This window comes from Pogoniulus pusillus, chromosome 10 (genome assembly GCF_015220805.1).
Source record: "Pogoniulus pusillus isolate bPogPus1 chromosome 10, bPogPus1.pri, whole genome shotgun sequence".
Taxonomy (NCBI): Eukaryota; Metazoa; Chordata; class Aves; order Piciformes; family Lybiidae; genus Pogoniulus; species Pogoniulus pusillus.
In genome coordinates, this window is record NC_087273.1 from 31,822,703 (window position 1) to 31,850,561 (window position 27,859).

General features: G+C 40.6%; 1 protein-coding gene across 4 annotated transcripts in view; it reads right to left on the reverse strand.

The window, feature by feature from the left end:
- ZNF407 (zinc finger protein 407) overlaps positions 1 to 27,859 on the reverse strand; it is a 393,020-nt gene that overhangs the window by 12,649 nt on the left and 352,512 nt on the right. Inside the window, exon 9 of one of the 4 annotated variants that reach the window (XM_064150141.1) lies at positions 14,034 to 14,260. The exons of 2 other annotated variants lie outside the window; for them this stretch is intronic. In XM_064150141.1, the coding sequence (XP_064006211.1) occupies positions 14,196 to 14,260 (65 nt within the window). In that variant the 3' untranslated portion in view covers positions 14,034 to 14,195. Of the gene's footprint in view, positions 1 to 14,033; positions 14,261 to 27,143; positions 27,234 to 27,859 lie in introns of those variants that run through there. One more of the 4 variants, XM_064150143.1, reaches the window with a different exon arrangement.

A 27,859-nucleotide genomic window follows, 5' to 3' on the forward strand; every position in this document is an offset into this window, starting at 1 on the left:
CATGTCTGCTGCACATTGTTCTGATACAGATAGAACTGATTTATGGCTTGACCTCTCTAGGGGAGAGATCTTGACTAAGAAATATTCAGAATAGTGAAGCAAGGACTACTAGAAGGCTGATAAGGTTTAAGTGCACATTTTCTGGCTGTGTATTCTGTGAAGGCTGAAGAGAGAGGGGAATTTTTGTGTCCATTTTGGATCAGCAGAGTCTGATTTTTGTGACATACTGCGGGCAGACGTTTGGACAAGGTGAGCCACGGAAAGTCAATTCAGCTACCTTGTCCACTTCCAGGTGCCAGGGTGACAAAGCTTCCAGAGGAATAAAGTGAGCTCACAATACTTAGAATATGATTTAACATGAATTATTGTCATTTGAACTGCAAATCCATACTATTCAAGAAGAGTTCTGTGAAACACAGCATGTGATTCTGCAGTAACTAAGGTCACACTTGTAAACAGCTCCATTCTGAACTAAAGTTCACCCAAGACCGTGGCGCCTTAAGTCTTAAAAAGCCAAAGAATTTGCAATGACTGTCAATCATGGGAAGCATGAATCCTACTCAAGATGGACTAGTAAACAAACCCTGTCACCCTGTCAGTTCATTTCATTAACTCTTCTTATTTTTTCCCCTCCTGAGGCCCAGTTTTGACTAGGAAAAGAGGGAATATTGTAAAAGTTATTAGCGATCACATTTTTCTAATATATTTTAAATGCCACTTAGCTCTTCTGATGGCACTTGCTCAAAGATTTATTACACATATCTGTCTACAACTGAAGCCAAACAATGCTTAAAAGCCTGTTAACAAAACAGTGCCAAGTGGTTTCAAAACATCATGGTTCCTAGCATACTTGTCTCTAGCATGATGCTAGAGGAACAGTGTGGCTAGCAGGACGAGGGAGGTTATTCTTCCCCTGTACTCAACACTGGTCAGGCCACACCTTGAGTCTTGTGTCTAGTTCTGGGCTCCTCAATTCAAGAGAGATGTTGAGGTGCTGGAATGTGTCCAGAGAAGGGCGACAAAGCTGGTGAGGAGCCTGGAACACAAACTATATGAGGAGAGGCTGAGGGAACTGGGGATGTGCAGCCTGGAGAAGAGGAGGCTCAGGGGTGACCTCACTGCTGTCTACAACTACCTGAAGGGAGGTTGTAGCCAGGTGGGGGGTGGCCTCTTCTCCCAGGCAACCACCAATAGAACAACAGGACACAGTCTCAAGTTGTGCCAAGGTAGGTCTAGGCTGGATGTTAAGAGAAAGTTCTTCACAGAGAGAGTGATTGGCATTGGAATGGGCTGCCTAGGGAGGTGGTGGAGGCACCATCCCTGGAGGTGTTCAAGAAAAGACTGAATGAGGCACTTAGTGCCATGGTCTAGTTGACTGGATATGGCTGGGTGCTAGGTTGGACTGGATGATCTTGGAGGTCTCTTCCAACCTGGCTGATTTTATGTATGCCGCAGCAATTGTGCTCGTTCTGCTGTTACATAGGACCTGCTGCAGCATCATTAGTAGTAACATAAATGAAGCACAAGCATTTTTACTACTGATAGAACTCATTTCACATTTTTCAGTGCAACAGACAAAAGTTTAGAAGAAGATATGATCATTTCTGTGAAAGCATTAAAGCTTGTGATAGCCAGCAAGACAGAGACCAGATAGCACTCCCAACCCCCAAATAAACAACAGGAGAAGCCTGGAGCTAGTTACCTGGAAGATTTGATTTTCAAAAACACTGAGAGGCTAACAGCTCCAGCTGACACTTATTTTAAAGTGTTCTTATATCAGCTATTTTTTTTTTCAGTACTTTCTACTCTTTTTTCTAGCTACCATAGTTTGGTGAACTGACAGCTTGCTAACTTCTGGCACATAACAGACAAAATGCACAGGAGGACTCATTGTGGTCAATGTCAAAGATGTGCAGATTAAAGAGCATCTGAGCAGCCCATGGCATCACAGGAGAAAACAGCTGCCACACATCCCAAGTAAACCTTACTTAAAGATTTTGTAGCTTTATGTTTTTGATATATGTTCCAGTGCTCTAAAACCTGTTGAGGTTCACTATTTCAGTCTGTTTCCAAGTATTGTTAAAACATTATTCAGGTGCTTCTGTTGAAATAAAAATACTCTAAAGCTACTTGAATGATATGATTTTCTTCATAACAAGAAAATACACTTATGAAAATGTACACAGACAGAACAGAAATTATCTAAGTGTCCAAAAGAACCAGCAAAAAAGAAGAAATAAAATATTTCTACTTTCACATTATTTTTTAGGGTCTCCTTCATAATAGAATGAATTTTATGCAAGATTTTTTGGTCTGTGTGCCTTAAGTTGATTTCCTCCATGCAGAATTAGGAAGCAAACTAAAACTGGCCTGTTTTGTTTTCACTGGTGCTATGCACAAGCCCTTGCAAATACAAACAGAATGCGTTTAAAATGCAGTAGCATTTATGCAACTATGTGCTTCTAAAACTTTACCTCCTGAATTGCTCATAAGTAGTAATATGAATAGCACCCTAAAGTGAAACAGCATTATTCTAACTTTTCAGGCAGAGAAGTGAAAAACAACAAAAAGTGTGTTGCCAGGGTCACACAAGAATTCCCAGGTGCGCTGAGTCCCAGCTTTATGTCTTAATCGCAGCATTATCATTTCTTAGAAGAGCCTATTGTCAACTCCAAGAGTTGAGGTACTCCATTTACCCACAGTGAAGCACTAGTCACATCACTGCAATTTTCCTGATAACGCCCTGTCAATGAATCAACTCCATGCTCATGAGTAGAGAGGAGTTCAGTGTCCACGTATCCTATAATGAGGAATGCTGGGCTGCAATCTCTGCTGAGATTGTCATAGGTGTCCACTGATACCATCTGCAATTACAGAATTCTATGAGATGGAAACTGGTTCATTATGAAAAAGACTCAAGTCTACCAATTCATTTCACAGATGTCAGATGGTAGACTTCATGATCATCACAATTCTTGCAAGTGCTTAAGAAAAGGCCTGCAGTTAGACTTTTAGGAACTAAGCACTCAGCTAATGCTAAGCATGGGCTTAAATGCTTTTCTAAGTTGGACTCTCAGTCAGCCACAATCTATGGCATTCAAAACAAGGGACTTAGACTCATTAATTTCTGCTTTACAAGGGCCAAACCAGTGCTGCTGTTCCCAGAGGAAGGTAGTCACAAAGTTAGCTAGAAATTACATTGCCCTCAGCCAAGCATATCTCTCTCAGTCTGACTCACAGTATCACAGTACCATCAGGGTTGGAAGAGACCTCACAGATCATCAAGTCCAACCCTTTACCACAGAGCTCAAGGCTACACCATGGCACCAAGTGCCACGTCCAATCCTGCCTTGAACAGCTCCAGGGATGGCGACTCCACCACCTCCCCAGGCAGCCCATTCCAGTGTCCAATGACTCTCTCAGTGAAGAACTTTCTCCTCACCTCCAGCCTAAATTTCCCCTGGCGCAGCCTGAGGCTGTGTCCTCTCGTTCTGGCGCTGACCACCTGAGAGAAGAGAGCAACCTCCTCCTGGCCACAACCACCCCTCAGGTAGTTGTAGACAGCAATAAGGTCACCCCTGAGCCTCCTCTTCTCCAGGCTAACCAATCCCAGCTCCCTCAGCCTCTCCTCATAGGGCTGTGCTCAAGGCCTCTCACCAGCCTCGTCACCCTTCTCTGGACACGCTCAAGCATCTCAATGTCCCTCCTAAACTGGGGGGCCCAGAACTGAACACAATACTCAAGGTGTGGTCTAACCAGTGCAGAGTACAGGGGCAGAATGACCTCCCTGCTCCTGCTGACCACACCATTCCTGATGCAGGCCAGGATGCCACTGGCTCTCTTGGCCACCTGGGCACACTGCTGGCTACGATGTAGCTGCTTGCACTCCTTCCAAAATGACCCTGGTTTTGTTGGAGGTGAACTCTGCTGCATTTATTCATGCCCTTTTTAACAAGAGATCACAAGAAATTCTGAGCAACCTCAGTGTTTTAGCAAGAGGACTTGAAATACTAAATGCAGGCCATAGTGCTGCTCCAGGTTCTGGGTGAACTCTGATGCTCTGCAAGGCAAATGGAAGAAGGTGCTGATGCCAACCACTACTGGCCCTAAATATTAGGCAATCTGCTTATCTGAGAGACTTCCTTTCTTCTTGTGCAACTACTTCAAGTGACAGTGACAGACATGCTCAAACCATGGTCTCTGGCTTTTCATATGTTCCACTCACAGGACAGCTTGCTCTGTGGTAAAGGGTTGGACTTGATGATCTGTGAGGTCTCTTCCAACCCTGATAATACTGTGATACTGTGATACTCCCTCTTGGTCAGTTTATCACAATGTCCCTGAACACATCCTCTCCTGCAAAACACAGTTGGTATCCCCTCTGCTTCATCATAAGGAAAAAAAAAAACCCACCCAAACCAAAACAGAACAAAAGCCCACCAACCATACAAAAATTATATTGTAGATTAATGGGCTGATTCTGGCATCTCAATTCAAATGGATTTACAACCACTGTGTTTAGCCCTGTGTGATTTCAAATAGAATTACTCCTGATGAATTTGAATGCAAATTCACAAAGCATTAAAACAAACCATGTTTAAACTCGTTGGTTCATCAGATGCAAATATCGTGCATTAAGCAGGGAATACCCATTCATGAAAATAATGAAAACTGACATCAATATAATAAAATCATTACAGGTTTATGGATTCTGGGACTTAAACAAGCCATACCCTTGCTTCTCCTAACTGATTAAATGCTTCTTTGCAGTTTGTGTTTGATCTGCAATTCAAAAACAAATTAGCTTAGTCTTTGAGCCCAGAACCTTGGAAAATTGCTAGGAGGTTCTACTTTGGATTCATCTGGGGAGAAGCACTGGATAAGGCGAAGGAACCGTGGGGGGCAGGGAAGACAGCAGTACGACTGCGAACAGACAGCACAGGAGAGGAAGCAGTCAGATAAATAGAGGCTTACAGACTCTACTGGCAAGCATTCATAAAACCACTGCATGAACAGCATTGTGCAGAACAAAAGGCAATGATGATAAAATTAGGCACTTTTGTTTTATAAAGCTGGCACAGATGGGTCTGTCACACCATGTGCTTCATTTTTATGAAGCCTCAACCACCTTCGCTTTGCATCATGTTTGGAGACGAGGGGTTTAAGGGCAATGGTTTGCCAATTATTTTTGGTCTTGTCCCACGGCAAGCAAGCAAAAATGAGTGCAGCCATGTTCTAGCTGATAAAGTAGATCTCCGGAGCGGCATCTAAACAGTATATATAGTGTAAGTCTTCCATTAATTGCCCTTGTCTCACCACCATGAACAAGCTTTCATTTGCAGTTCAATGACAACAGCCTAGCTCAAAAGTTTCCAGCAAAACCTTTGTATCTGCTATTAAATTATTCTCATAATGATGAGATTTAAACCAGCAAAACATTCCTCACTGAGGCATGTAATGCTGATAATGCACTATTTTGCTGCACAATCTATGCAGTATAAAAAGTTCTTTGCTGCATCATGATCTGCTCCAAGTTGTGTATAAACAGCATTTGTGATAATAGGAACTGTAACACCAAGTTTCATTTAAATAACAGCTCCAAAAGAGGCTGGGAGATAATATCACTAACACACAATAAAAACATTAAAGACAATTGCAACAGCTCTTTCTCAAAATCATTTTCTTCCTCTTTTCTTTTTAATCCATTCACACCGACATTAAGTATTTTAAACCAACACATATTGAGATTTATGGATTGAGATGGTTTGAGGGCGATTCAGTTTATAGAGTAATCCTCTCTATAACTTTAACCAATCATCCCAGGAAAGCTCCTACTTCCAAGGACAATGTTGCATGAGTGGAAAGATGTAGCTAGTCATGATGCCCAAAGATCTACATTTAATAATGTAAATGCCTTGAATTAGATACTGGAATTCACACTTAAAAGACTATTAGGTGTTTCTGTGAGGCAACGTGAGGGCCACACAGACAGTGTAGATAACACTGGGCCATAGGGGATTTTTGAGTAGCCTGGCTGTTCCAGCATTACAGCAATCCAATACCCACTGCCCCCAGCAGCTTTCATAGATCCTCAGCCAGCCAGCAGGCCAAGGACTTCTTATGACAGCCCTGTGATTTCTGTCTATGGCTTCACTGCCTTCAGTTCAGGGCACATGGAACAACACTGGTAAGAAGAGTAAAATCATGGACACGTTCAGGACTTGGGCAAAAATCAAGGAATCCTATCATCAAGTCTAGAAAGAACCTACAAGATCATCAGGTCTGATTCACAATGTGATGAACACAATTTTGGATTAAATCAAGCACAAAATTTAGATTCTGCTCATGCTTCATCCTTTAATGGCAGTGCTCTGAGATTCATCCTGGCTTGCAAATGGCATTAACGTGTTGTTTAAAGACTACTTAGTCCTGAATTGCCTGGGGTAGTCACAAGTTTAACTTTGTTGGTCTTTGGACACCCTTTTTTATGAGCACAGCTGACAGAAGTGTTTGGGATGAACTGATTATTTTGCTGTGAAGAGAGAGAAACCTGGTTGATTCTATGATTCTATGAAATGTGATTTTCTTTACAAATACTGAATCTGGTCCTGAAACTAGACTAAAATAGCCTAGCTTCTGATTATGGATATTTTCTGAGAATCATAGAATCAACCAGGTTGGAAGAGACCTCCAAGATCATCCAGTCCAACCTATCACCCAGCCCTATCCAATCAACTAGACCATGGCACTAAGTGCCTCATTCAGTCTTTTCTTGAAGACCTCCAGGGACGGTGACTCCACCACCTCCCTGGGCAGCCCATTCCAATGCCAATCACTCTCTCTGTGAAGAACTTCTTCCTAATATCCAGCCTATACCTACCCTGGCACAACTTGAGACTGTGTCCCCTTGTTCTATTGCTGGTTACCTGGGAAAAGAGGCCACCCCCCACCTGGCTACAATGTCCCTTCAGGTAGTTGTAGACAGTAATAAGATCACCCCTGAGCCTCCTCTTCTCCAGGCTAAACACCCCCAGCTCCCTCAACCTCTCCTCATAGGGTTTGTGTTCCAGGCCCCTCACCAGCTTTGTTGCCCTTCTCTGGACATGTTCCAGCACCTCAACATCCTTCTTGAATTGAGGGGCCCAGAACTGGACACAGCACTCAAGGTGTGGCCTGACCAGTGCTGAGTACAGGGGAAGAATAACCTCCCTTGTCCTACTGGCCACACTGTTCCTGATGCAGACCAGGATGCCACTGGCTCTCTTGGCCACCTGGGCACACTGCTGGCTCATCTTCAGCTTACTGTCTATCAGTACCCCCAGGTCCCTTTCCTCCTGACTGCTCTTCAGCCACTCAGTCCCCAGCCTATAGCGCTGCTTGGGGTTGTTGTGGCCAAAGTGCAGGTGAGGACTTTTTTTCTTCCTCATGGCTTCCTGGCTAAGCCCTTGAGTACTGCTGAGAAGCTGCTCTAGCATTAATTAAAATTTGTACTATTTAAAGTGCGTAACAGGAAAGCTTGGCTTTAAGAGCTGCTGAATGCCAGACCAAACTCGACTTCTCTGTGCTACATGTAACTTCTGTCTGGTTTGGGGTTTTTTTTTCACTGTATGAATGCGGGAGAAAACACAATACTCAAGTAGAAAGGACCACCTTAATCTGCATTAGAATGAGATGTATGGGTATGTAGTAAGTGCCAATCTGAGCACTCAGATGTGGAATTAGGACTTAGTATATAGGCACTTATTTTAGAAAGTGGATCTCAGAGGATATATAGGGTTGCCCACTTAGCTTGGAAAACCCTGCTCCAGTTTTAAAAGCTACTTGTCACTACAGAGCAATTTTGAAGCAAAGTGGTATGTTTGGTGGCCTCATTTGCATGACAATACTCAGAATGCTCTCCCAGCTCACAGCTATTTCATGGAAGGGCTGATAAATTCAAGCTTTGAGAATAAACCCAAACCATGTGGGTGTACTGGCACATAAGATTTTAATACTTCCCCCCAATCCGTGCACTAAAGGTAGGACTACTAAAGTGGGTAATCATTCCAGGTAACTGAACTAACCTGTTTGTCATTAACATCTACTAGAAATCAAAACTACAAATGGTAGTTTAGCAAGTCTCTAACACGTTCATTGATTAGCTGATCAGTTTGGACCCACATGCACATGCTCTAAGTGCTGACATCAGCCACCAGGGTTATCCCAATATGCTGTCGATTAGACAAACAGCAACTTACAACACAAAGCACAGATACAGACCAAAAGTTCATCAAGATGGACTTTGCCCATCTCCTCCACTTCTCTCCACCTCTCTCACAGCTTGCTACACAAAATAAATGCGCTGCACCAACTTACACTGCTGTACACAATATCAGAGTCTGCTCTATTGTGTGGATTTCACTGCTGAGAAGCTGTAACGCTAATTGTCAGTTTCCCACCATCTAAGTAATTTGGTTAAATAATTGGTTTACATTTACTGTACTTTATCTGCCGCACAAAAATAAACGTTACAACAAAAGATCATCTGAAGAGGAGGGAATGCTATGGTGATAACACCAATATGGTGCCAACACATGGAGAAATAGGTGTGTTTTGTGATTATAAACAATGAGATGAAGCTTCAGCTATTTAGAGAACAAAGCTTTACACCTGAGTTGACTTACTGTTATGATATGTGCACTCTGGTGCGTATGAGGGGTGAAATTCTTCTGCTGTTGGATTTTGTCACTGAAATTAAAGACTACTGTTTCAAATGCTGATTAACTGGTGATCATTTGTAACCTGTTCTTGATAAATGATGGCATTTCTTCTTTTCTGTTTATCAGTCACATGAAGTCTGAACTAACATGAGAAACAACGGCTTTTTAAGCCTAAAATCCAGTTGATGACATCATGATGACCCTTCAAGCCATTCTTGGCTTTTCAGAGGTATTTCTCTCTTTTATTTTATGTAATATGTGGATTTGACCACAATTTTTACAGCTCCTCCCCAGATGCAGAAAGGGAACACAGTGACTATGTGCCTGAAGCAGTCAACAGAAGCTGCTTCCTCTAACCTCCCTCTAGACTACCAGGCATGAAGAGCGGCTGGAAAATTTTCCTCCAGCCACCGGAGTGGTTCTTCTCTCCAATGTTGCTAGAACAGCTTCATTTCCACAGGCTGTTGCTACTGGAGTTCCTGCAGAATTCTGCCAGAATGGCTTAAACTCAAAAGTAATTAAAAGCTTCTGAAAAAGTCAAGGGAGTGGCACTACATCTATTAATTACAGTGCTCAGTGATGCCACACCTGTGACATATTAAAGGCTATCCCGAAGCAGGTTCAGAGCTGCTGTTCATGATTTATAATGGTCTTTTGAAGACTGCCTATTGAAAACCAGCATCTAATAGATATGGTATCTAATAATAGCTGATTGCATCATATAAAGAACAACACGGTGAATTTCATTGCACGACTGTTGCAGGGGAATGCAAGTTTAAGCACCAAATACACCATCACAAAGTGGTGCACCTGCAGTGGGACCATGACCCGGTGATAACTCTGATCTTGTCTGACACAGCTCTGTCATCAGTCATCAACAGTCATCTCTAAGGAGGACACAAAGAACTTCAAATCACAAAGTGATTGCTCTTTTTTTTTCCAGTGGGTCCTGATGGTGACTGCTTTTTAACACGTTAATACCATTACTGGATTCAGAAGGTCTATATACTTTTGCTCGGTTATGCTTGGTGCTACTGGCAGGATTCAAACACTTGTAAGGAAACTAAAATTCTTAACAGGTTACCTGGAATAAAGAGGGATGTGTTTATTTCCTTCAATCCTCAGATGCTATTTTTGCTAGAAATATACACTAAATTATACAGAATGATACCAAATTCTACGAATTTGCAATAAAATTTGCCTCCATTTCATAGTCTTTTACAGAAAAAAATACTTAATGTTACTGCAACAGATTAAAACCTATAATTTGCTCTCTCTTTTTTTTTTTTGTTTTGTTTTGTTTTGAGTTTAAATGGAAACAAACCTTACAGTATTGAGATGGCTTAAGGTCACCTGTCTACAAGGGATTACTGTGTAGTTCCTTTTATATTTCCCCCCCTACTAGTTTGAGGGACGAAAGGGCAGCAGTACCCTAAGGGCTTTTTCAAATAACCTCTTTAGCAAATAAAGTCATACCCTATGTATAGAGGCCATTTCATCCCAGTCCCATGGGCTGCCTGTAGGGTAAAATACTGAATTTTTCTGGCATGTGTCAGTGAATGTGAAAAAGAGGACCACTACTTACAGAAAGTTAAAGGCTGAACGAATGCGAATTTCCTTAATGCGCTAATTTAAAACATTGTATATCAAAGCTGAAAACATCAGCTACAAGCATCTCAGAGAAACACTGGAATATATTTATGTGAACCATACAGAGACTCACATACCAACAGCTGATTTACTATGGCTGGAAAAACGTAACAGATTCAGCTTGTCTCAAATTTTAACCAACCAAACAAATGAATATATACTTTCTCCGGGGAAAATAAATAAAACTAAATTGGGTCTTTTCTTTATGGATGCAATCTTATGACTCTATCAGCTTAACATTACCATAAACATCTCTGAGATCAACTGTCAGGAAAGAATCTGTTATGCTTATATAAATTACTATTATTGTTGGGTTTATTGCTGCACTCGCTGCACCCCACTTCGGCAGCCGGTTAAAAGATAAACTGCAACCCCCCCAAAACTTTCAAGTATTCGTAAGGTATAAAATAATGGGTTTAAAACAAACGGTTTGACAGCTGCAAATGCAGGATAACACCTAGTTACATTATGGAAACAGTGTGGATAATTACTTTTTTCAAAAGGAAAGACTCCCTGGACCACGGTCCTGTCTGAATTTCCCTGCAGCTCTGATAATGTGCAGTAATACAAATCCTGTTGTCACCTCAACCTAAGTCTTTTTTATCATCCATACATCAGTAAGAATGATGAGAGACGTCCCATGATTCTCAGAGTCTTCCTTTGAAGGATCCACACGTTAATTACTGCACTAATTATGGTTTTTGAATAACTAAATGAAGTAAGCAGTCTATGGGAGGCACAGGCACAAACCTAAGACTGAGAAAATACTAGTTACTGAAGTCATCAGTGTAAACTGACACATTGAACACGCTTAAAAGAAGTAACAGAAGAAGATTTTAAAAGACAAGCCTCTTCAATAATTAGGGTTCCACACAGGAAAAAGAAATGTTATTTCTTAATGGCAAGTGCATTTAAACTGTTATCTAAAGATCTGAAGGTAAGCCTGCTTAATTCACTGCTTCTTCTTTTGTTATTAGGAAAACATAATTGTTCCAAATAATTAGCACTAGAGTACATCACAAGCTGACAACAAAATTATAGAAATCTTCATATTCAGATCCGTCTAGCTGGCTATTAGGAACAGTTTCTGATCATAACCCATTAGTTGAAGTGCTGTGAGTTCTTGATTGCCACCAAATAACCTCAGATATCTGCCTAAGTTAACAGCCTCTATTTATTCAGAGTTTTCTTGACAGTAAAAATTGCTTACGATTTTTACAGCTGCCACACAAAAGAACAGTATTGGATGTGCGCGCTTGGAAGATTAGGTGATAAAATAATTGAAATGTGGATTTTAGACACGATTTTAACTCCTAACTTTCTAAATGCAAAACAGCTGAGGGTTTTCAGTGTGCTTGGATGGTTCTCCTGGCTTTCCTGTTTGTTAAAAATTAAAATGAGCACATTCCAAGACTTTCTAGTTTTGATGTCCATGATCATTAACTTAAGATTTGTTTAAGGTGATTTTTATTTCAGGGGAGGGGCCATAACAGCCTGGCTTTGTGCTTTTTTCTCCCCATTCAACACTGGTTAACCAACCAGATAAAGATTTCTGTGGATCCTAAAGTTCAACTCTTGGGTTTTGGGGGTTTTCTTTGTACTTTCTTGTGAATAATGCCAGAAAATAAATGGCTGCTAGAATCATAGAATCAACCAGGTTGGAAGAGACCTCCAAGACCATCCAGTCCAACCCATCCCCCAGCCCTATCCATTTCTTAAATGGCTAACTAGCACAGACATCACCACAGCAGAAATTGTGACATATTTGTAAAAGATATTGACAAATCAATCTCCTGACAGACATCACTGCTGTAACTCCAAGAGGAAAAACAAAAACCCAACAAACCCCCCACATACACATGGTGAGGAAGGAAGCTGCGCTCTTCGTTACTTAGCCAGCTTGAGGGAGTGGATTATTGATAATGTAATACAGAAGAAATGAAAACTTGTTTAAACTTCCAATCCAATACTTTAGTTATCTATAATGCTATTTGAAGCTGCTTTCAAAAAAATGGTTGGATTTGGTTTTTGGGTTTTTTTTTTTGTGATAACAGCTTGGTTTATAAACCAACAAAGCTTTATGTCAAATCCCACGAGGGATAATTTTGATTACTAGAGTAATTAATGATGCTGGATAGTAATATGGATTTTCTGTTAAGATTTGAGTTTGAAGTTAATTAGTCTCCACATTATGATTTGCTGATTAATTACAGATATTTAGTTATAAAGAGAGATGTTAATTATTAATCTAAAAAATCATCTAGTGTAATTAACTAAAACTTTGACGTCAGTCACCACTCTCCTTACATGTAACTTTCACGGTGCCAATTCTACGGAGGGAGGCACAGGTAAAATGTTCCTGCTTTGTTTTTTTGTGTATACTGTTTAGTGAGCACGTTTTGCTCTTAATTTGTAAGGACAAGCCATCCACTTTGAAGCAAGACAGCAACTTATGTCTTATTGAAGTACTGATCTTTCATTGCTTATTCTTAGACTATGCCTCATCTTATCACTGCAAAAAGAAAAAAAGTGCTATAAGAGAAATTCCACTGTGAGTCTTAGCTGGGTGTACTCTTGAAATCACGTCTTAACCTCAGAGCTGTGATGTTCTTCTGACTGATGGGCTTTGTCAGTTCCTGTGTTAAAGTCTGGGATGAGCTTCAGCATTGCTAAAGATATCTGTATTTTCCAGCAGCAGCAGCAGACACCTTTAGCAGTGCCAAGAAAATATTAGAGCAAAACTACTAATTAATGTAATAACTCACTCAGAATTTGAAATCACCTTTGATTTAAAAAGAAACCACACCATATCTCCTTGCCCCCCCCCCCCCCCCCCCCCTTCTTTCTCATCTGCAAGGAACTAATCTTACTGTTACTGTAAAGGGGAGGGAAATGTGATTAAGAAAAAGGGTTAAACCAAAAAGCATCAGCAGCACACCAATGTCCTGGAATTTACCCTAGTAACACAGACTCTGAACAGGGATCTGTTTACATTATCTCTAGATCATCTTGACAATATTCATTCTCTATTTACCTAAATGAGGCAATATGATGATATTTATTGCTCAGAATGGCTAAATATAGACTTTTCCTGAGCACTCAGTACCATAGTGGGAGGTTTTGCTCTAATCTACATCTTTAAACTGACAAGCTGGAGCATTCCTAATGAATGCCTCTTTTCATCTGGATGTCTGTGTGTATTTGACAGTATAAATATTTAGTAATATCGGAGTCAGCTTGTGATTTTACCCAGATGGACTGATTGATGCCTTGGCTTGACGTTGCCAAAGACAATCCATGTAGTTATATAAGCAATTTCCCTCTTACTTCCTAAGAAGCAATTAGGTGGCCAAAGGCAGCAACCCAAAAATAGTGAGAATACTTCTGGTATCAGCTGACAACTCGGAGGGATAAATAAAATATGGTACTTAAATTATTACCACTTTACTTTCATGAATCATGGGATTAAAGCTTTCACTTCTAAAGTACATATAAATTGCAGGGTTTCTTATGTCTGTAATTTGCAAGAATCTAAGTTAAAATACCAGCTAATCAGTCAACTCACATTCACCTTGGGAAAAGTACCACCCTTCCTTGTCATTTTTGTAAATTGCATGCCTAAGCACCAATGTTATTTGCAGGGGGAAAAAAAGCTTGTTGTCAATAACGTATATTGCAGTCTAGTTAAAACAACATTTGTTAGGGTTTAATCGCAAATGTAATCTGCTTTTAAAGTTTAGACAGAACGCTCAGAGAAATTCAAGGGACAGATCATAAATCATTTTCTCCCATCCTGGGTGTGAACAAGGTAGGCTGGAGTCTTGCAGGTGTGATGCCTTTTTTCTCCTACATGGTGCAGACTCTTGCTGGGTTTTTCCGTAAGCCATTCAAAACCGCAGGGTCTTCGGCAGCTAAAAAGGAAGGAATTTTTGTACTACCTGATTTTGGAGCTATGTAAGCTGCACTTTTCATATGGTTACAGATATCCTTAAAGACCATTTTATTCGCTTTGTATCTTTGGCACATACCCTATGTAACTCACAATGTGTCTGTGTAACAAACTGCAGCATCGAGTAGTTTTAGCTCAATTTCATGCACACGCATTAACAAACTAGAAGATCTTAACACACAAAGATGTTGGATACTGAATGTCAGCTTTACATTAGCTATGCACTGTTTGTCCCTGTCTGTTTTACATGGTGTAAGATGCCTGCAATGATTATGTCATGTGTTCTTATACATGCTAGTGCTTTGGGGGCAAAGAACAGTCGCACATTATTTTTGGCAACAATAAAATTCATGTCTCAGCTACACTGTTGATTCTGCTCCCCTCCCCACACACCTTTAGTTTCTTTGTTTTCTATTAACTCATCCCAGTCTTCGTATAACCCATGCAATAACCCAGGAGAAAGGGCAAGGAAGACATTATTCTTCTTGACACTAATACCTATAGATCCTGTTCTGCAGTGATACCTCTCCCTATCACAAAGTATCTCAGCTAACAGAATTCTCCAAACTCAAGAGCTGGCACCATTAATACGTTCCACAGGCAAGTGGAACACAATGCCCACTGGTAATCAGACATACACAACAAGAGCTTCTTGGGGACTGCCTGCCTGTAATGTACAGGAGCTCGAAGTGCTGTACGCATCGGCTACAGCCCATTCTTCTGTCTCTGACTTACCTGTTTTATTGTTATTCTGTGACCAGCTAGGCGCCAAATAAAAATAAATGTATGCTGTTTTGTATTTATTGGACTTGATTAGTAATAAATTTGTTATTGACCAGATCCAGAGTGCGAAGGCCTGAGGCTCAATCCAATGGTCTCTACTCACTTGATCATTACGCCCTGCACTTTCAATCAAGCTGCATTGAATTGCGTTACTCTGTGTTTTGCTGTTGAACTGTCTGCTCTGAGAATGGAGGGTGGGGAGTGGAGAGAGAGGAAAGTTGATGTTTTGTAGTGAGAAAATTAAGAAAGAAAGGAAAAGCTGTCCCTTTAAACTGGAAGATAACTACAGTACAATACCAAAAGAAATCTGGTGACAGAGTGCACTGTACACGGTACAATCCATTGCACAGGTTGACGTGAGAAATTGCTAGGTCTGATAAGGCAAAGTTTAGAATAAACTGCATTGTTTTACAAAATATGTCATCAGGAAAAATGCATTAACTCTAATCAGCCAAAATAGTGTGATTCATTGCTTAATTTCAGGGTACCAGGCTATAAATTACATCAGGCCTGCCACAACTAATTTTTGCAGTGGCATACTAGATGAAAAATGAAATGTCCAAGTGGCTACAAGTGAAAAGCTTCCATCTTTCTTCCACAGCTGAATATTACTTACTCTAATGATGTATAATAGCCTGCAACTACACTTAACCTGTGCATTAAATGGCAGCACAAACTGTTTACCTAGAGTTATGAAGAAGAAAACAGCAAATCAAGCAAAAGAATCTAGAGTGTGTACATTAACCTCCCACATGCCAACATAATTGTCCCCTACAGATGATGTATAACACTGACTCCAAATCATACTTTTTTTTTTTCATTACACATAATAGCTTATGCTTCAAGTATCAAAAGTGTCAAAGCATGTGTGATAAATTGATGCCAAAATGTACCTAATTAATAAGTCTGATGATGTTTAGATTAAAACAGATGTTGGTTATGTTGTTAACGGAACAGTGGCTAATAAAAATAATTGCAACCTATATGCCTAAAACCTGCAGGTACTATTAAAAAGAACAAAACCCTGTCATACCTGAACAGTACAAAATGGTTAGTAAGCTTTCTTTTCGTTGAAAACATTCTTTTATGTATAAACACCTAACAACAGATCAAAGCAATTAGTCAGATCATCAGTACTAACAACTACCCCCTGTTTAAAATCCACAGCAAGGCTTCACACGGAACTCCCTTTTATTGGTGATACTCTGTGCACAACAGAAAACACTGTAAAGCATTCTTACTATTGTTCACTTACAAGAAATAAGGCAAATTCTGTGTTGGTTATTTGGAAAAGAAAAGGAAAAAAAAGTAAAAGAGAGCAATAATGAACTCCAGAAAGTTTCTAAACGTGCTGAAGTAATCTATGATTACTAGAAGCATCTTTTAGTTACCACTAGTTTTAACAGTTCAAATTGCAACAGAAATAAACTAGAAATAAAAAAAACACTATGTTAAAAGTAGATTTAAATGATACATTAAATGTAATAAAGTTTAAAATCTTGGTGTGGTGTTTTTTTTTTTTTACCCTGATGGAAAACAACTGTTTATCACTTTGCTTCCTGTAAAAAAATCCAGTAGCCAAGGAGAATCAATTGACAGAAAAGCTGATGACAAAAATTCTATCGGTCTGAAGCAAGTTTTGGAGAATCTGATTAGGTCTCATGCTGCAATAGTAGGTATTCCATTTTTGCCAAAGGGCCAGCTATTATTATTAACATCATTTGTCTGAATCATTACTCTGCACCTTGGTTCAGCAAACACTATGAAGATGGCATGGTAATAAATGACCGCAGGATTCTTTCCTGCTTCAGCCTGTTTTTATCTGCCACCTCTCTACCGTCAGCTCCATCTTTCTGAACCTCTCTGAATCCCCAAAAGGGACGGGGCGTCTATTTGTTTTCCACTAGGTTACCACTCTGTCTATTGTTGTTTGCACTAAAGGGTACGAATTCAATTCATTCTTGTGACATAAAAGCACTGATACAGTAAATTTTTTGCCCAAGAGAAAACACAAAGTTGCTGAATATGGGCTAAGATGTGAAGCACTCCTATGTACGTGAAGGAGCTTTCTGAGACAGTTTTGCTCACTAAATATTGTTTTTTTTCTCCACCACAATCTAGGCAATCACATTAGAGCATTTAAACTTATGTTAACCTGGGTAAATTGGTACCTTTTGCAAACCAGTGACTTTGTAGGAGGGGTTAAGCAACATTATCCTATCATACCTATAAGCAGGAGAAGAAACAAAGGGCTGGGAGGTAAAATAGCCAATCGGTAGCTACAAGATTAAGCAAACCACTGCTGCTGTGATAGTAAGGGTTAGTGGGAATGGCAGATGAGAACTGAGGAAAATAACAAATAACCAGGGAGAAAAGACTTCAAAATAGTTAAAGAAAATTGGAAGGAGGAGAACAACAAGCATTGACTAACCTTATTTTTCTGCACATTGAAATTTACACTAATTAATCATCCTTCATTCATCCCTAAACGTGGCAAAAAAAAGAATGTCTCCTGCCATCTAAGTGAAACAGACCAAGGATAAAGTCTGATACTTCACTCTCCAAAATAAAACCAAAACCTTTCAGAGATATGTAATGAATCTATCTCCTTTAAACAATAAACCACACAGACTTCCCTCTTTAGTGAAAAGAAGCATTAAATGCCATAAAATACCATGTCAGGACCAGGCAGCTTTTCAGGATTTTCTAATTACAAACACCTAGTCTGAGATTCCATCCCTTTGCAGTATCATAAGGCAGATTTTATGAGATGGTTCATTCACAAAAGCATATTTTGATATCCCAATACATGTAAACATATCAGGCTTTGGGGGAATTTAAGTCATGTAAACACAGTTATAAAGCGCTGGCTTTCCACAGCCAAAGGCACCTTGCTTTGCCAAACACATTGTTAAAAAGTGCCAAACTTGGTAAACCCTGCAGAAAATAGTCAAGTACTTTCTTGTCTGAGTCTTGTAGAATGCTTAAAAATAACACTCCTAAATCTGGGATGATATAATTGTTTACAAAACCTGAAAGGTTGTTTTATGCAGGGCTTGCTTCAGTATCAAAATGCTCTACAATTCCTGCCAGAAGTTAAGAAGTTATCACTTGAAAATCACTGGCTAATCTAGCTTGTGCTAAGATGGATTTTTAATGAAAGTTTAATGAATGATAAATACTTGTTTCTTGATAAATGTTTAATTATGCCAATAATTACCAACTGCTGAAAACTACTGTTGTGTTAATAATGGCATTTTAGTACACAAGCAGTTTCATGAGTCATGATGCTGTTAAAGATCAGAATTCCATCTGTCTAATGCAAACTAGCAAAACAAAAGAAAAGTCTAATTAATATTTTGATACATTTTCCCTATACACTTTAAAACTGATGTTCTTTTGTGAAAGAATAAATTTACTTACTTTTTTCTTCTTTTTTTTTTTGCAAGGAGAAATAAATGTCTCAGAGCCATTACATTATTAATCATTACTACTAGTTGAACCTAAAAACTGAGAGAAAGTAATCAAGCCAGATGCAGCATATGTATGAATGTTTTTTGTTTACTTTTTTTTAGAAGAGGGGGGAATTATGGTGATGGTGAGACTGACAAGCAACTCAATATGAGCAAGCTGTGTGTCCAGGTGGCCAAGAAAACCAATAGCATCCTGGCTTGTATAAGAAATGCTGTATCCAGCAGGAGCTGGGAAGTGATTGTCCCCTTGTACTTGGCTCTGGTGAGGACACACATTGAGTGTTGTGTTCAGTTTTGGGCACTGCATTGCAAGAGGGATGCTGAGGTGCTGGAGTGAGTGCAGAGGAGGGCAAGGAAGCTGGGGAAAGGCCTGGAGAATAAATCTTGTAAAGAGCAACTGAAGGAGCTGGGGAGGGTTAGTTTGAAAAAGGGGAGGCTGAAGGGAGACCGAATCACCGTCTACAGCTACCTGAAAGGACGCTGTGGAGAGTTTGGTGCCGGTCTCTTGTCACAAGTAATTAGTGATAGACCAAGAGGGAATGACCTCAAGCTGCAATTGGGTAGGTTTAGATTGGCCATCAGGAAACATTTTTTTCCCAGCAGGAGCAGTAAGGCACTGGAATGGGCTGTCCAGGGAGGTGGTTGAGTCACCAACCCTGGATGTGTTTAAAAGTCATTTGGATGCGGTGCTTGGGTATATGGCTTAAGGTGAACCTTGTAGAGAGGGATATGGGTTGGACTTGGTGATCCTGAGAGTCTTTTCCAACCTGATTGTTTCTGTGATTTTTCATCTGAGATATTCTGAAACATTTAGGTAAGTAAGTTTGCTTCATTAACCTGTAGAGTTAGGACTATGTCCCTGATGTCAAAAAAACCCAGCAGGCTGCATACCTCATCTCTGAGAGGTGAGGGGCCAAGAAATATCAAATTGCCTCAGCACTCACCAATAGAGACAGATAAAATGGAGATTTTCTCAGAAGTGCAAAAAGGATAACAACGTTGATAAGCAATAAAGCAGGATAAAGCATAAAGAGAGAAGAATATTGCTGTGAATAATAATGGGAGATTCAAGGAAAGGCTGAGGGAGCTGGGGTTGTTTAGCCTGGAGAAGAGGAGGCTCGGGGCGGGGAGACCTCATTGCTGTCTACAACTACCTGAGGGTTGGTCTCTTCTCCCAGGCAACCAGCAATAGTCACAGGTTGTGCCAGAGGAGGTCTAGGCTGGATGTTAGGAGGAAGTTCTTCACAGAGAGAGTGATTTGCATCGGAATGGGCTGCCCAGGGAGGTGGTGGCGTCACCGTCCCTGGAGGTGTTCAAGAAAAGACTGGATGAGGCACTTAGTGCCATGGTCTAGTTGACTGAACAGAGCACTGGGTGCTAGGTTGGACTGGATGATCTTGGAAGTCTCTTCCAACCTGGTTGATTCTATGATTCTACGATTTGTTGTAGGAATTCTCTTTCTTCGAAGATATCTCCCATATTTGTTGTTCTTGTGATAGTTACTCATTGTCTGTCTCTCAAGTAATTGCCACAATGCCTGTGGTTAGCCTAGCCAGGCATCCTGGCAACGTGCTAATGCACCAGGCATGAGGCAGCATGTGAGAGCCTAAAGCTGTGCTTTGGTTGTACCTCAGACTGTAGGCTTGAAATATGTACAGTACACCAGTCTGATCTTAAAGATGGCCTTGGGACTGCCCTTAATGAGTCAGCTCTTCTAGGTGTGATTCAACTCCCACTGAATCAGTAAAAGTATTTCATAGAATCACAGAGTGGTTTGAGTTGGATGAGACCTTTAAAGGTCATCTAGTCCAACCCCCTTGCAGTAAGCAGGAACGGCTTTAATTAAATCAGGTTCCTCAGAGACTGTTGAACCTGATCTTGAATGCTTCCAGGGATAGAGCATCTACCACCTCTCTGGTCAACCTGTGCCAGTGTTTCATCATGATCACTGCAAAATATTTCTTCCTTACATTTAGTCTGGATCTGCCATCTTTTAGTCCACTTCCCATGGACTGCCAAGAATTTGCAGTCAGGCCCTGTCTAAATGCTAGGGCTACAACCATTATACAGTCAACAAATATAACTGCTTCCAGGCATGCTCATTTGTGAAGAAGTAATGCAACTTATGTCAGCTGAGGCCTCACCTAACATATTGCTGAACAGATATTTTAATACAACAAAAACACCTTCTCTTCAAGATGTAAACAAGATCAAACTGCTCCATGAAATGGCACATTAAAAAAATATATTTATTGGAGGGGAAATGGAGATTCAATGATTGAAAGACAACTTCTTCCCTGAGGTGACTACTCCAATGTTACAGTACATTTTGCATCAGGATATTTAAAAGGACTTTCTGATAGTTATAAGCATTGAGTCTACATTCTTACAAGTCTTGAGATTTTCTTTCTTTTTGAACCTATTTAAAATTTCAATTTAAGTGGATCTTTGCTTTTCACAGTAAAGATTGGACAGGGCACTACAAAACTTATTCTATTCAGTAATCTCATACCCCTTGTGGGTTCAACTAGGGGATCCCATAAATTGTTTCCATTTCCTACAACTCAGTGACACAAATTTGTTTTCTACATAAATGCAATGTATTTTTTTTTGAGATGGTATTCTTATTTAACATTTATGTAATCTTAGCTGTGCATCAGAATGTATTGGGGGAATCTGACCTCTACTTGTGTACCCTACAGGATTCTTTGACTGTGAAACAAGCCTTGTAGTTTTGAGAATTGCCTGACATCTTTGATTTATTTTTCAGTATGTTTTTTGCAGACTGGCAGTAGTTCATACAAAAAAGGGAGTTTAACCACATAAGCAGGCAATAAACCCAAATACTGAACCAAACAAACACATTAATGAAAGGAGCTTTTCTTTCTAGAGAGAGGGATGCTGCTATCAAAGAATCACAAAGTAACAGCGGTTGGAAGTGACCTCCAGAGATCATCCAGTCCAACCTCCCTGCCAAAGCAGAATCTCCCAGGGTAGTTCACACAGGAACACATCCAGGCAGGTTTTGAAAGTCTCTAGAGAAGGAGACTCCACAACCTCTCTGGACAGCCTGTTTCAGTGCTCTGCTACTCTCGCTGTAAAGAAGTTCCTCCTCATGGTGAGCTGAAACTGTCTATGTTCCTATTTGTAGCTGTTGCTCCTTGTCTTATTGCTGCTGACCACCAAAAAGTGATTGGCCCCAGCCACTTGACACCCATCCCTCAGACATTTGTATACACTGATGAGATCTCCTCCCAGTCTTTTCTTCTCTAGACTAAACAGCCCCAGGTTTCTCAGTCTCTCTTCGTAAGGGAGATGCTCAAGTTCCCCAGTTGTCCTCATGGCTCTCCGCAGGACTCCTTCCAGCAAGTCCCTGTCTCTCTTGAACTGGGGAGCCCCAACTTTGACACATTATTCCAGATGTGGTCTCACTAGGGTGGAGGGGGAGGAAAAACCTTGCTAGACCTGCTGGACACACTTTTTTTGATGCACCCCAGGATGCCACTGGTTCTCTTGGCAACAAGGGCACATTGCTATAGATTAGCACTGTGAGTCTGTTAGCATCCCTACAGCATCTGCAATGCAATGCAGAAGTTAAGGCAGTAAAATAGAAAACAAAAGCCCCTCCTGACAAACAGCTAGTGTCCAATAACACTCCCTACATAAAATTCACTTAGGAAAGTGATGAAAATTGCAAAGGTATATTCAAATATTGACAACTTTTGCAGCTGAATCATAGTGAGCTATTGCTCTCGGGTTATAAAACTGACGTTGTACAGCAATGCACCATACTGTTGGCAATAGCCTTTTAGATGCTGCCATATTCCTTAACACTTGGAACCTGAAGTCAATAATACATAGTTATCATCATCATCAATAGTATTTCTTTTATATAGATGGAAATCCCATGCTTCCCTACTATGGGAATTTTTATACCACCCAACAGTTGAAAGAATAAGGAAATGGATTCTCTCAAATCAGTCAAAATGCCCCTTGACCCATGTTGGGGTATAGACTCCTGTCTCACATAGAAACATAGAATCAACCAGCTTGGAAGAGACCTCCAAGATCATCCAGGCCAACCTAGCACCCAGCCCTGTCCAGTCAACTAGACCATGGCACTAAGTGCCTCATCCAGTCTTTGCTTGAACACCTCCAGGGACGGTGACTCCACCACCTCCCTGGGCAGCCCATTCCAATGGGAAATCACTCTCTCTGTGAAGAACATTCTCCTAACATCCAGTCTATACTTCCCCTGGCACAACTTGATGGTGGGATGGGCAAGCCATTCCCAAATCCCATTTATTTCAGGAGAAGGGGCTGCTTTGCTCCTTACAGGTCCTCCCAACAGTCAGTAGAGCAGATCAACTAACCATGCCCAAAAGCATTATCAGAAATCATTACATTTCCTTTCTTAGTGAAAGAACAGAGCCATTTTTGACAGTCTTTAAAGGTAGCTCAGTTCTGAGTAGCCTGCCTATGAAATTTTCATTCCATTGCAATACTACATTAGAGTTTATAATTAAAATTTCTGCTTATAAAAATCAAGTGTCTTAATCTCATTGCCCCCAGCCATCACCCTCTATTTTAAATTCTTTGCAAATATTACTCCTCTTGAATCCAATGCACATCAAATGTTTCATCCTGAATATCTCAGAAATAATATAATATGTGCTGTATAAATAACAATATTTTGTGTTGCCATGCTCTCAAGGCTTTGTAACATCCTGGTAGCAACTCTCTGTGCCAATAGTTGCTCTCTTTACAGATGGACTGGGTGGAGCTACCCTGAATGAAGCTGAAAGGTGGAAGATTCCTCCTAAAAATACGTGGTAGAGACAACCATATATTAAAGTTTCACTCCACGTAAATGGAATGTCACTCTTTTATAACTACAGTCCACTATGATAATCCTCTTGGAATGCATTAATTATCATCCACCAGATAAGTGTCAAAAGCTACATTCCTAAAGGATTATCAATTCCCACCCAATTTCTACTGCAGCCGAATAAAGAAGAGAAGTTAGTGGAAAAAGAAGAAGCATCAAGAAGCTCTTAGTCTTCCCACAGTTATTCTCTACTCAGAATGAAAATATGGCCTTTTGAAACAGCTCAGCCATTCATAGAGCTTTCATCACAACTGCACAAGTAGAAGAGAGGCAGTGACATGATATCTGTGTTGAAATAAAAAAGATTTTGTCCTGTAGATTCTTCCATTATATAGCGACATCTCCTCAGAAGTATTGGGAAAAAGAAACCCCTTCACTGCTAGAAGGCCTCAATAAAGACTTCAAAACCACACAATAACAGCCTTTCTTCTTCAGATTAAGCAATTTTTAACCATGACACCAACTGATTTGTTGTTACAGGAATTTTTTTTTTTGGCTATGCCTTTGCTTTTCTACTGTTGGAGAGAACAGAAGTCAAATAAAGTGCCAAAATTATTTCTGTGAACAACTCATCCAACTGCATAGGCAGGAGAAGATATAGAACAAGTGGTCCTAAGATATGGAGTGAGACTCAAAACAAAATGTAAACAGAATCTGATTTTTGTGGAAAAATGTTGCATAGTGACACCCCTCCAAATAGATGCAAGCACTGAGGTAGTGTGATGGTTTTTAAACAGGCTTCTGGATGTAGTTTACTACTTTTCATTTAGATAACTTTGATCAGTGTGCTGGAATACAACTTTTAACATAGGTAACTTTGATCAGAAGGCTGGAACACCTCTGCTATGAGGAAATGATGAGAGAGTTGGGGTTGTTCAGCCTGGCAAAGAGATGACTCCAGGGAGACCTTCTTGTGGCCTTTCAGTACAAGAAAGATGGGGACAATCTCTTTAGCAGGGTCTGTTGTGACAGGACAAGAGGTGATGGTTTTAAGCAAAAAGAAGAAAGATTCAGACTGGATATGAGGAACATTTTTTTTCACAATGATAGTGGTAAAACACTGGCACAGATTGCCCAGAGAAGTGGTAGATGCCCCATCCCTCCTGGAAACATTCTAGGTGAGTTTAGACAGGGCTCTGAGCAACCTGATCAAGTTGAAAATGATCCTGCTCACTGCAAGGGGATTGAAGTAGATGGCCTTTAAAGGTCCCTTCCAACCCAAACTATTCTATGATTCCATGATTTGTGAAAAAATCAGTTCCCCACCCTCAATAACAATAAACAGTATGTGATTGATTGAGAAATACACATGCATCCAAATAGATGGATGGGAAAAACCACTTAAACCAGCATTACCAATTGCCCTGTGAGTCTAACATTATTCCTCCAACCTCATCAATCTCAGATATTGAGGTGGAGATGGGATAGGAGAATTAGTCAGAGTAGGTTCAAGTGCACAGGGTCACAACAACCTCATTGTAGACTACAAACCTAGGGACGCATGGCTTGAAAGCTGCAACTTGAAAAGAGACTTGGGAGAATTGGTTGCTAGTTGGGGGTACCAGTTGCTAGTTGCCTGAACACGAGTCAGCAGCGTGCTCAGGTGGCCAAGAAACCTCATGGCATCCTAGGTTGCATTAGAAACACTGTGGCCAGCAGGGACAGGAAGGTGATCATCCTCCTGTACTCAGCACTGGTGAGACCACACCTTGAGTACCGTGTTCAGTTCTAGGCCCCTCACTATAAGGATATTGAGGTGCTGGAACATGTACAGACAAGGACAACAAGGCTTGTGAAGAGTCTGGAGCACATGGGCTACAGAGGAGCATCTGGGGGAGCTGAGGTTGTTCAGTCTGGAGAAGAGGAGGCTGAGGGGAGATCTCATCCTCCTCTATGACCACCTGAAGGGAGGATGAAGTGAGGAGGGGGCAGCCTCTTCTCCCTGATGGCAAGTGACAGGACTAGAGGGAATGGTTTCTGTGCCAGGGAAGGTTCAGGATGGATAGTAGGAAATATTTCTTCACTGAAAAGGTTCTCAAACATTGGAATGCTCTGCCCAGAGCAACAGTAGAGTCACCATTCCTGAGGGTGTTCAAGTGCTGTGTGGACCTGGCATTTAGGGACATGATTTAGTGTTGACCCTTCAGTGTTAGTTCGAGGACTGGACTGGATGATCCTTGAGGTCCCTTCCAACCAGGCATATTCTGTGATTCTGCAGAAGTTAGTGTTGAGCCTCTTCCTGCTGCTTTTGCCTCTGAGTCAGCAACACAACAACACACTTGCATAGCAGTAAGCAGCATTAGCAGTTGTAATTATTCTTTGGGGTATTGTCCCAGCACAGCAGCTGAGGAAAGCAACACACTGAAAGAACCTCCAGTTTAAAGAAACAATGAGAGGAAACTAATAGTAGTGAAAGCATAATGTTGAGCAACCGAAACACATGGTCACAATACCACAAGAATAAAGGCCTTTTATTCCCCAAACTAGGACATTTCAAGCCATTAAGAATATTGACCTCTTACTACATTTGTTGTTATCACTATGTGGCACCATTTGGAAATGCTGTGTAATTTTTCAGATGAGACACTTTTGGTAGCTTCCTGTAGCACATTCTCCAAACATGTCCTGGTAAAATCCCCTTTTTTTTTTTTTTAGTTACATTATGCTTATCTGAGTTTCCCCTACAGCTTAAAGTGAAAACAACATTAGTCATGTTGAAAACCCTGCGAGTTTCACCTCATTTATGGCTGGTTTTCAGTGGGGAGCAAAGTCTTTTGGATGTGCTGGAAAATTGTAACAGGTTGTCTAGGTTCTAGTTTAAATTTCTCAGATTCAAATACAGTTAATAGAACCAATAACAATTTATAGGATGCCTTTCCCTCTTTCCTCTTTTTACCCAAAGAAAAGGAATTAGATGTAGAAAGGAAAAGGTAAAGTACATCCAAATAAATAGTCTCACTTTGATTTGGAAGTTAGAAGAAGAAGACTTTAACAATAAATAAAAGGTATTTAAGGTAGGAAAGTTATAAAAAGGTATAGGGAAGGGAAAACAAGATACAAAATATATAACTACAACCAGATTTGATGGCAGTGGTTTCGTCTGCCTAGTGGGTTATGGCCACGTGCTAAAACAAAGAGTAGTAGGAAACAGGATGGTGATGCTGGCAAGCAGGGAACCAGGGCAAGAGAGAGAAAGAGGAAGTTCCTCTGGTTTTATAGGGATTTAGACAGGACATGGGAGTGGGCTAACCACCACACCTGGTAGTGTTCAGACCCACTCCGGGAGAGGGGTCAGGAGGACCTGGGTTCAGGGCCAAGACCACTCCCCCAGGAGGGTTAACCCTTTACACAGGTTTCAACATCCTCTGAGACAGGAGATGCTACAGAAACATTAAATTATTTACAGTAAATTTGGCATTTTGGAGGGACCTGGACCACTGAACTGTGAAACACATTGCTTATTTCTTCCTGGATGGGAACAATCAGCATTAGCTGGCACTCATGGATCTGAAATCAGTTGGACTCCTACCCTGCTCTGTACAAGGAGAACAGCCAGTCTTCCTGCTACCGCTGAAATAAGATTAAACCTTATGCTTTGTTTGTTCAGCAGGGCTTTTAAAATGAAAAACTCTGGGACATCTGTGGGTGCCTTGTCTTATATTAACACATGCACCTCACTGTCTCCTGTCTTAACAGTGTGTTGTCACATTTGCAGTTTGGGCAAGACAGAATTGCTCATCTTCCCCTCACAGCCCATCTGGTTTCTCCCAAGCCGCTCAGACAACAACATCCTAAAGAAAAAGCGATGTTATCAGGGGCACGTACCATTATATATCACATATTGCAGCCTGTTTTGTCATTTACAATGCATCATAAAAAGTTACATTGCATCTGACCTACAACATGATGTAATGTGAAATGACATGCTTACATTGAAGAACATTGCATTGCTCAAAAATCAGAATGTAAAGAAACAAGCATGGTGGGAGGTGGGGGGTGTGGAGGGTGGGGGTGTCTGTTTACTTATTTGGAATGCTATAAATTCTGACAGACATTAAGTCAGCCATGAAAAAGGAGGAGGTGGAGCAATGAACATATTTAACTGGGTGGATGCTTTAGTCACTTGCTAATGGCATTTTTTTACAAACAAAAAGATTGTATAAATAATAGAGATCTGTAGTACAACTTCAATATTAAACACAGCAGATGATGGAATCACAGAAACGATACCACTAACTTTCAAGGTAGTCAATTTCCCTCATGCTTCACTACTAAAAAGTGCAAGGACTGAGCTGTAAGAACGCACTTTAAGTCCTTCCATTGGATTTTTAACGGCAAGAAGGCAAAGCAGAGCGCTCTATACATTCCACAGACCTGCTCTTTAAGAATCAACATGGTGCACACTATGTGAACTGTC